Source organism: Atta cephalotes, assembly GCF_000143395.1.
Source record: "Atta cephalotes unplaced genomic scaffold scaffold00001, whole genome shotgun sequence".
Taxonomy (NCBI): Eukaryota; Metazoa; Arthropoda; class Insecta; order Hymenoptera; family Formicidae; genus Atta; species Atta cephalotes.
Window position 1 is genome coordinate 9,545,579 of NW_012130065.1, and position 10,919 is coordinate 9,556,497.

The 10,919-nt window shown below is 34.9% G+C and overlaps 1 protein-coding gene across 1 annotated transcript; it reads right to left on the bottom strand.

Annotated features, from left to right (window-relative positions):
- Nucleotides 1-266: 266 nt before the first annotated feature.
- On the bottom strand, nucleotides 267-10,120 carry LOC105626444. The gene is made up of 7 exons (XM_012207748.1): nucleotides 9,779-10,120; nucleotides 8,839-8,918; nucleotides 6,956-7,190; nucleotides 2,513-2,630; nucleotides 2,091-2,244; nucleotides 1,856-2,015; nucleotides 267-1,715 (listed from the first exon to the last, which is right to left on the bottom strand). Exons 1-7 carry the CDS (start codon nucleotides 10,118-10,120, stop codon nucleotides 267-269), a joined length of 2,538 nt encoding a protein of 845 aa, XP_012063138.1.
- Between the last annotated feature and the right edge of the window lie 799 nt (nucleotides 10,121-10,919).

Consider the following 10,919-nt stretch of genomic DNA (forward strand, 5'->3'; position numbering starts at 1 on the left):
ATGATTAAAAAAGAAATTGCAGTTAATTGTGGATTAACAAGACTCAGAAATCAGAAACTAGTCCATACGATCTTAATGAAACAGTCCATTTCTTCTGGCCGAATTTCCTATTAGGATAAAATACGAAATATGGAATTGGGATAGAGAGAACGAACAAGCTTTTATCATATTTTAAAAACATTAAAGACAAAACAAGTATATGTAATTATTTAGTCATAACAGTAACATAATTTCTCTATGAAATATGCGACATTAATGAAATGCGTTTAATTAATGTCAGTGATAATCTCTTTTCTGTTGCTATAAGGCAGCGACTGTGAGATATCACGAATCTGTGAGTTCGATTCATTTTCAATATTCTCTTCATGATTTTCGAATTTTTCTGTATTCATTGCATCTTCTTCTTTCTTATTATCTTCAATTTTAAAAGTTTTAATTTCGTTTAAGGACACAATCTTAGTATCCAAGTTATCAGCAAAAGTGTTATCTTTGTCGAAATTTTTAATGTTGTCATCGCGCTCCGATTTCAGTGGAATCTCTTCTACGTCCACTTCTTGCTTTGAAACAGATAATTTTGAGGATGTGTTTACAAACGCCTGGGATCCGATACTACTTGATCTCGATGCGGATTCACTGGTCTCAGAATACGAGGAGCTGGAATCTTCCTCTTTAGCGGAAGCTTCATTTTGTTCCTTGTGGAAAGCGTTGTGAAAAATGTTCTTCGGAATCGTTAATAATTTGGAAAAACTCTCCTTAGCGCGTAATCTATTAGATTTCTTCTTTCTTTTTTTCGTGTCCGGGGTATGTGCTAAGAATATATCTTTCGTAGTATCCGCGTTTGAAACAGTTCTCAATGTACCAGTTTTAATAACCAAAGTGGCCTTCAAAGCATTTTGAGACTCGTTTTCGTTAATGTCTTCATTACTTATTATCTCGTTACTTGTTGGAACTTTCGGAGCGAGCTTTTTATGATATTTTCCTGCGCGAGTATCACCATCAAGATCGTAATTCGATATACTTGACATAATGTAAGATTGAACCGCAGTATCGCAAGCACAAGTACTCAACGAATTGTCAGTCCTAATTTCCCGTATATGTTCCTTACCTTTGTCAATCGTATTCAACTTTTCTTGGGAAGATACGATGCTTGTTACAGCTTTGTGCGCATCATCTAATAATTGCTTCAACTCATTGAATTTTTGCTGACATATCTCGCCGGTTATTCGTTCAAGACCAGTTTCTGTTTCAGGCTTTTGAGAAACAGTTGAAACTACTCCTTGATTACTTTTCGGTTCATCAATATATTCAATTTGCGTGTTAGAATCACTTTGCTGAGAATCAGATTCCTTTATCGAATAATCGATATTTATTTTGTCTGTGCTTTTTGTTACCGCAGGTATTGACAAGTTTTCCATCAAGATATTCTTGATCTCTATGGTTTGCAGGTCTATTTGAGCCGAGTCTGTGTCAACGAACTCGCCGCTCGATTCCATCGATGACGATTCATTATCTTCTATTTTCGTTGCGGATTTGTTTTCGTTTGCGGATTTATCGCTATCGGTATAAGTAGTAATAGATGTCGGACGGTCTACCGATTTATTATTTTGAGATAATAACAGTAAAAGCTCGACAGCTTGTTCAGGAGTCAGGATGTTTAGGGACGATGGTAGGGAGACATTTTCGGAAGGTGTGCGGTCGAAATCCTCGTCCCTGTCCTTCAAAGACCATAAAAAAGTATGTGTTATTAACTGAGTTGACGAATGTGCGTGAAAGAGCGATGTGTAATTTCTTTCTTTTTTTTTTGTTAATGATAAGTGTGTACACGATTATTAGTCTCTATGCTACTCGGGCTTACTTCGGGCGTCTTCTTCGCGGTAGAACGAGGCTTCACACGTGTTCTCGCACCGACGCTTGATGTTCTTACTAAAGAATCACCCTGAGAAGTCGTTCGCTGGGATTGCAACGCCTCGCCGCTACTATAACCGCTAGATATGTCGTCCGAGGACCTTATATTTCTATAAATATAAAGAGATTTGTTATTATCGACCGCTCGTTAATGATTGTGTTGAAAGCCGCGCGGGACTACGTACGTTAAACTAGCTATGGGCTCCCTAGGCCTTGGTTGTCGAACATCGACATCTACTTCGGAAAAATACATCTCTACTCGAGACGCATTGCTGCTGGACTGAGTCCTGCGAGGACTATAGCCTCTTCTGCCAATGTGCTCTCTTCGACGAGGTTCCACTATAAGAACCAGAAATTTTATTTACTTAAATTAAGTTACTAAGCGGTAAGCATGTTTTGTTTTATATTCGAAAACTACTTAAATATTTTTAAAAATTTATGTAAACTACATGTATAAAATTACATATTTATAAAGTACATAATTATATTCAAAATAAACATATAAGTCCGTAAAAATATAAAAAAAAATATTTGCTTGCGCTCAAAATATTTCCTTTTATTCTCGCAAAATCTCCATTTAATAAACACGACGCGAGAGATCAGCTACCTTCCATATCTGTTTCGTCACGCGCATCGGATGTGTTTCTATTTTCGTCCTCCTTCTCGCCGGTTAGATCACTGAGGCTGTAACTTTTCCTCAATTGTTGCACCAGCCCACCGCCGCCCTGGAAAACAAAGCCGCCCGTGAAACATGCGCCGCAAACAGTAACGCGAACAGTATGTTATTGCGAGAAAAAAAAGATGAAAAAAAAAGAATTAAGTTATCGAGAGAAAAACTCAAAGAATCGATTAAGTAAAAGAAAACAAAATAAAAATCTTACCAACCAAAAGAATGTTAATGTGTTATCTGCCGTCACCCGGACACGGAAGGCAAACTCCCCTTATGCCGAATTTAGATCAATCCAAAGGCGATTTCTTGCTTTTCCCGGACGTATATACGTGTCTTTCTGTTAAACATGCGCCGTCCAGAAGCACGCGACGGCCGATGATATATAAATGCGTGCAATATGCGTGAGTAACCGTCGCGTTTAATATAGCGCGTCGTTTAGCGATTAGTTCTATTAATTGAATCTTGTGATCTTATATTTTTGGAAAGAATGCGCTGCTGGTGCGAGAATTAATGCCTGGAATGAGAGTCGCTGTTCGGGATACAGCGGGAGGTGATGTAAGACAGGACGCAGTCGTTGCGGCGAAATGAACAAACAAAAACAGAGGATCAAAAGCTCATCCAAATAATACTTTTATTTGAAAAGAAAGGAATCAGCTCATCATAATAATCAGAGTCTTTGGGTTACAAAAATCTTATTCGCTAGAACAGCTCGATGCTAAGCGCTCGCACACGGAAAATTATATGTGAGAAGGCATCGAGTTTACGTGGCCAGAGATTGTCTTTGTTGCCGCAAAGACTAAAATTGACCCCTTTTCGCGTAAATTAATCCCTGATAATTCATTCGGAACTATAACATATACATGTACTGTTAAAGCATCCGATCGCAAGGATATAATACGCAATCCTCTAAAAGAATAATCGATTACATATACACTGAAAAAATATGTTAAATTTTAATGTTTTGAATTTGATTAATACTAATTGAATATTTACTAAATGTAAACATATTTATTCCTTTACAAGAATTGAAATAACTTACAAGAATTTGATATAATCATCATTTTTTTGAGTTAATTTTTATATTTATTACAAGTAAATATTGAGTCAGTACTATTGAAAAAAATATATATTAAGATTTAGTATATTTTTCCTCAGTATACCTGTAGTGTAAATTACGTACAATAATATTTTCTCATATATCAAATAATACACGCGTCTTTTTCTGTCTATGCGTCTCCATAAACGAGTGACGTCGAACAAGTAGCAACGGGTATTTTATCAGTGTTGATACAACAAGACACATCCAACAATTGTTGCTCACAATAGTCGATGAGGAATTAATTTTATTGTTACTATGATTTTTCCGTGTGCGCGCGATCTAACAAATTTTTTTTTGGTAACTTCGTAGGTGAAATGCGCAAACGAGATGACGAATATACAAAAAACGTGACACTAGCTAAGAGAACAATGATGATGATGATGATGATTATGATGATGATAATGATGATGATGATGATGATGATGATGATGATGATGATAATGATGATGATGTTGACGATGACGATTACGCGAACACGTGATTGTCCATCTCGTTGTATACATTCTCAATTCTCGTATTAACAATTCCTTTTTCTGAGTTCCTCCTCTCAATACAACTTGTAGAATATATAATTTGTCGAGCATGCAGCATAAAGCAGATGCTTAAAGTCTCAGTTTCAATGACTTCGATCGAGTTAATTTAAGTTAAAGATTCGTTGTCTTTTTGTAGATAACAATCCTACTTATGACGAAATCGAAAAAAGACTTAGTCATAAGTCGATCTACCTCTAGGACTACAAACGTCAGTTTTTGAAAACCGACTAAAATTTCACTCCATGTTTTATTTTATAATTTAATAAGTCGATTTGAATTTTTATAATTGATTTACAATGTTTAGCATTCTCATCGAAAAAAAATTTATCAAAAAATACATTTTATCAAAATATACATTTATATATATAAAAATATCCAACTGGATTTGAGAAACTCACATGAAGTTTCAAAAGATGTGTAGTCTTAGAGTTAATCGAAGTCAGTGTTCATCGTGATGGTTGATTGTCCTAATCACATCATGAAACTTATTTAAAAATTATGAGATAAAAATGACATAATAGAAAAAAAGATGTAATTGTTAATTACATAGAATTTTTAATTAATATTTTCTTTATGATATATTTTGATGTCAATGATTTTTTATTATCGTTCTTAAACTGAACGTCTTGACCGCACGCTTTGACATAATTGGCATTATCATTATTATTAACGTCAAGGCAATATGTGGAATATCACGTAAAAATATTGAGATTGCTTCTAAAGCTATTTTATATTCCAGCTAAGACGTACGTAATACTTATAAATCTTAAAATTGAACGAAGTTTATGTGGAATAATTATACAAATCGAAATAAGGCACACGAGTGGAAACTATTAACAAGTCCTATCTTCGTCGAAAATGTGTACATGATTAAAAGTTCTCCACTATAGTTATGTAACGATTAAAGCCTTTCAAAATTTTCGTGTCTTTCTAAAAAATAGAGATACAAGATTGTACAAAAGTCGTTTATCTATTAATGTATTAAATACCTATCAGTGTATTAAACAACCTTTTCGCTAAAGTATATTTTATCCATAGTTAAACAATCACACATAGTGTAATTTTTATACTCACGAAAGCAATACAGACAAGAGATTATATGTATCACTAAATGAAAATTTGTCGTGAATCCGCGAACAGAAAATTTCATCTCGCGTATTCCCATAAGAAAAGAAACGCAAAAAGCAAACTCGTAATAGATTGCATGAAAGAAAAGTATCAAAGTGTTTTGAGTATATAATATACAAAAAAAATTGTCATCGATCCTCAGAGCGCTTTCTTTCGCGCGTAAAAAAGTCTTTTATCACTCGTAATAATGCATCAGACACAAATCATTCGAGTTTTCGATAAAAATCATCAACACTTTCTAATAATCCTGATTCTTTCTGCTTTCCAGATTTCCGGTGGTTTATCCTCGTTTTTCCACTGTCTATATATCAAGTCATTTTCTTCTTTCCATTTTTCTAGTCTAGTTAATTGACACCGGCATCGTCACTAAACTCTAAATCGTAATTCTTCGTGGTCGATTTGCAGGCGCGAATCTTCTGTCGCCTGGTGACTTTGGTAGTGATGCTACGCTCCTTCCTACATTTTCGTGTTTTCCGTGGGGCTTCCTTCTCGGGCACCTTGAACTCCATCGTTTTTTGTTCCTCCAACTGATCGCTCTCCGTATCCGTCATTGGCAGATCCTGTATTAACATCTCATCGTCGTCCGTTGTCGAGTCGCGGTACTGCCAGCCGACAATCATATCCGTATCGCCTATCACCAGATCATCGGACCTAGCATGCAGATGACTGTAGATCGCGCTGTCGTCCGGATAATCCGGCCCGTCTAGCTGGCTGTTTAACCACGTTGTCGGTCTGAGGTTGGCTAAGCTAGAAATCGCCGGGTCTGATTGACGATCAGGGAGTGCACTCGTGGTCGGGAATACAATCGGGAGATTCTATCATGTGATGCCGAAATTTTTATTTATTTATTTTTTTATTTATATATAATTTTTTTTTGCGTTTCAATCGGCCAGCAATTCGGCGTGTTCGTGTTGGTGGTTGTTGTTACGGGTCAGTGGCAGAATTTCGTCGTGTAGTTGACGATGATTCGGTGTAGACAAATTTCTTAAGCAACGGCAGCGGTTAGGGCGATGGTCGGGCGGTGGTTAAGTGTTCGGTATTTGCCGTGCGTGGTTTTGCGGATGACGATGATGGCGATTTTTTTTTTTTTGCAGGTTTGATTAGACGGTAAGACGGCGATGCAGTGGTGAGAGAGGGCGATGATGTGCGGGAACGCGGATGGGACAGAACGAAAACAGAAAAAATCAAGAACACATAAAATCATTAGTGAGCGGCAATCGAGGAGAAGTCAATGTTCTATGCGTGGTCAATGAAATGAAGCGAGAGCTCAGGCTAATTGAAGTACAAGATCAAACAAGATAAAGCATTCTTGAACACTGGCAGCCTCTTGCGGAAGATAAAATTGTAATTTTATATAAAAAATAAATAATGGATTACACTTATATTATTACATTTTTATCATAAATATCACCAAAAAAAAATTTCCAAAGCGTAATTCTCCTCGAAGCTGCCAGTTCCTTTTCTATTTCTACAAATACAGTGTCCCAGTATGTCATTCCATCTTTCATTCGCGGATTCTTCGAAATGGATTTGATCAAAGAATTTTCAGGTGAAAGGGATAATGGCACCTTTGTACAATGACGATACACTTCCTGATATTTGGACCATATAGGGCCTTACCTTGATGGCAGTCTGCATGAGGACTGTGGTGGCATAGTTCACGCCCTTGGTACCGAGATGCAGCACCGCCGTATAACCCTGCTCGGTCGCACGTGCTAGGGCTTCGTCGATCTCGGCTTCACGACGGATAAGTGCGGGATGCACGAAGCGTCGATAAAGGATACTGGAGCCTTTAGTAGCCGGGCTTAGCAGCCACAGCACCAGGATGATTTTAATCTCATAGTAAAACGGGAACCTACGTAACAAATGTTCAAAGCGTGTAAAATATCGCATGCGCTAATGCACTCGATATTTCTCAAAGATTTTGAAGTTTACATTTTTGTGTATGTATATATATATATGTGTATAAGTTACGACATTGCATATAAATATATTTACATGCGTTAAAAGTATTACAATATCCCGTAAAAAAAATCTAAAATTTGTTACATTTCCAAATTAACGAATAAATTATTTGAAACATTAATTTGACAAGAACGCGCTTTTATTTGACCAAAATTTCCAAATAAACTTGTCACATTTTTAATACGTAATCACAACGTAATAAGAATAAAAATAGTTGATCGCGGGAATCGCTGTGCCGTCACGCAGCTGTAATCTACTCAATTCGATTCGCGTCGCGAAAAATTCGTCACGGGCGTGAAAGTGAGAGCGGCGTGGAGAAATGCAATACACCGGTGTGCGCCGGGAGAATATCAGGCATTTCGAACGCCAGAAATACGCGGGAACTCGTTTCCTTCTTGGTTGTAACCCGAGTATGAGGGGAGATCTGGCGCATGTGATGTTCTCCGAGGATGAGAAAGAAAGAGAGATAGAGAATAGGGGAGCAATGACGGAGAGGACGAAGGCAGGCCAAGGGAGGTGCGCGGGCAGAATCCTCAGAAGTGCATGTAAGCCAATATCTATCTCGTCCGAAATTAGACTTTCGGAATTCCTCACGGCGAGAGTGCGGCTTTCAAGACTGCGCGGTCCGCAGCTGGTTTATTGGCCCCTTGGCTTGCTCTCGTACTTGCGACTCCAAGATTCATCTCAATATCCGGTACGTTATATATTACGTATGTTATGTGCGGCTGCCCTCAAATCAACACAACGCTGTTTCCTACATGTCTCAGCTTCTACTTTTTTAAGAACTTCGATAGACTCACTTATATATTGATTTTCTCTTATAATAGAAAAATCGATATATCGATAATTTTTTTAATAAATATGAGTAAAGTGCTAATATGAGTCTTCAATTGTTTGATGTGTAAATAACATATTATACTTACAAAGCAATAAGATATAACGCGCAAACAATTGGAATGTACTTACAACAAATTTAACTGCAGACGTTTCGACTCTGGATCTGAGTCCTTCTCAGTTGCGGAAGTCAAATTCAAACTACGCAAACTGTAGTTTGTACTTAATTTCCGTACTGAATAACTATTAATACATTGTATTTCCAATTGTGAATTATATCTTTTATTGTCTAATAAATATATTATTTACTTTTCAACAGCCGCGAAAGCTCATAGTGGTATTTTATTTGATTTATTCTTGAAACTGCAAAACTATTTTTATTTTTATACTAATTATTATGTGCTCAGGAATATAGATTTTTTTAATGCGTATTAACAGATTAATATTAAAAAATATTAAAAAATATTAATTCTGATAATAATTACTTGCGATTAGAATGTATATATTAAAATATTCTAATTAATGTGTTTTTATAAGATGATTTTGTTTCCGCGAATATTTCAATTACTGTTATATTTCTATGAATAAATATATTAATGTTAATACTAGATCTTAATCCTGTTTTATCAAGATAAGTCACACAAAACACATAATTTATGCAAATTATATAGGCGATGAATTTTTAATAGCAATGCATTTCTCACCAAAAACTAAAGAAGACGTCGGTGAATGTTTCCGCGCATGTGAACAGCGCGAATACTATCCAGTACATCATCCATTTAACCTGAAACCAAGGAAATTCTAGAGGATTACAAAAATAGTATAATAGAGGATTATAAAAATAGTATAAAAGAAAACTGCAAATAAATTTCATATTTATCATTTACAGTGTAAAGAATATTTAAAAAATAATTACTGAGATAAAAAGTAAATATTATATTAAAATATAAATATTTTTAGAAAAGATAAATATTACTCCGAAAATCTATATACTTTATGTATTTTATTATTCACAAAAAGAAAGAACAAAGAGATTCCCAAGATAAAATTAAATTAGGTTCTATTATTGCAAACTTTTCTTATAAAATAAGTAAAGCATAAAGATAAAAATGTATGATGACTACGTACATAGCAACATAAATATTCTTGCTTTGCGAGAAGAGCAAAAAAAAATGTTAAAAGATTCCCAATGTTTATTCAAATCAGTGCATTTGTGATGCAGATAACATTTAGATACAAATTGTTCAATCACTTGACATTGTGGCAATTTGCCATATGTACTTATGTAAAATATTATTAATTATGTAAAAATAAAAACAGAAATGTTGTAATCTTTTCGATCAAATTTTCAATGGAATCAATTCTTAAATTTTAAATTGGAATATCATATTTTGTAATTTAAACATAATTAAAAATATACCAATTATAAATTAAAATAAATAATTCTTTCTTGATCTTTAGAACGTTATTCTAAAAAAATTTATATAAATATTTTTCAAAAAATAAAAAAGATAGGAGAGTACATCAAAAAGTTAGTTTGTACTTATTTTAAATTAAATATTTTTGTAATGTTGGATTTAAAGGCTAAAATAGCATTTGTTAAGTTATTTATTGCCTGACTTTTTACTTATGTTTTTCACTTACGTATTCCTTGACATTTTTCGTGCGCACCGCCTTGTAGGAAGCGTATGCCGGGTACAAGGTGCCGAAGACCAATCTGAAAATCGGATAAACGAGCCTATAAATGAGAGATCGAGGCGACACTATCGCCAGGAACACCGTCAACAATCCGACGTTATTCAATGTCATTCTTATGGGAAATGTTTGCAGCCAATAACGGCACCAGGCCATCGCTTGTCTCGCTAAAAGCTCGCCGATTCCCGCCCTATGAATCACCGCAATCGGTAATTCATCCGATCGCGGTACGTCCTTTTCAAAAACATCTATCGTCGATTGACGGTCTTTTCTCATATCTATTGTATCCATCGTATTAGCAATTTATTTCTCTCTATCTCTCTTTCTCTCTCGCGTTGTGCGACAATGTTTCTCTAATCGTAAAATCTTGAATGCTTCCGGAGATCCTGCGACAATCGTCGAACGAGCACGACGAGTCGAGCTGCAACACAAAACAGAAATTATTTGAGAGATATCGTTACTATGTGTTAGTGACGCAATTACGAATTTAAGAAGATTCAATGGATGACAGATTTGATTAACGTGGGTACTATTTTAAGTACTTTAAGGTCTTGTTAGAGAAATCAACTTATCGGACTTGTTAAGGCTCCAATGAATGAGTTCGACGATTGGAATAATTATAGAACAGAATGACATAGTTCTATTTTTTGATAAAATTAAATATTAACCTAGCAAAATCGTTATAGCGAATTAATATCGACATGTGTCAGTTAGAAAACATTATAATGCTATGATAACACTCGAATATTCACACAGAAACAATTGACTAAATAAGTATAAATGAGAAATTTAAATTAATGTGTAAATGTATGTATACTCACAGACTAAAAGATTGCAACATTTTTTTTTAAATGGGTTTCGGAATGAAATCTGTTTTCGAGTGATTGATTCTTACTTATGGATCCCGCATTCCAAAATCCATTAAAAGAAAAGTGTTGCAACGTTTTAGTCGGTGAGTATATATATATATATATATATATATATATATATACTACGAACGTAAACGTTTAAAATTTTAAATTTTTAAAATTTTTAAAATTTTTAAAATTTTTTAAAACTTTTTACGTTACGTACTTAACGTTAACGTAAA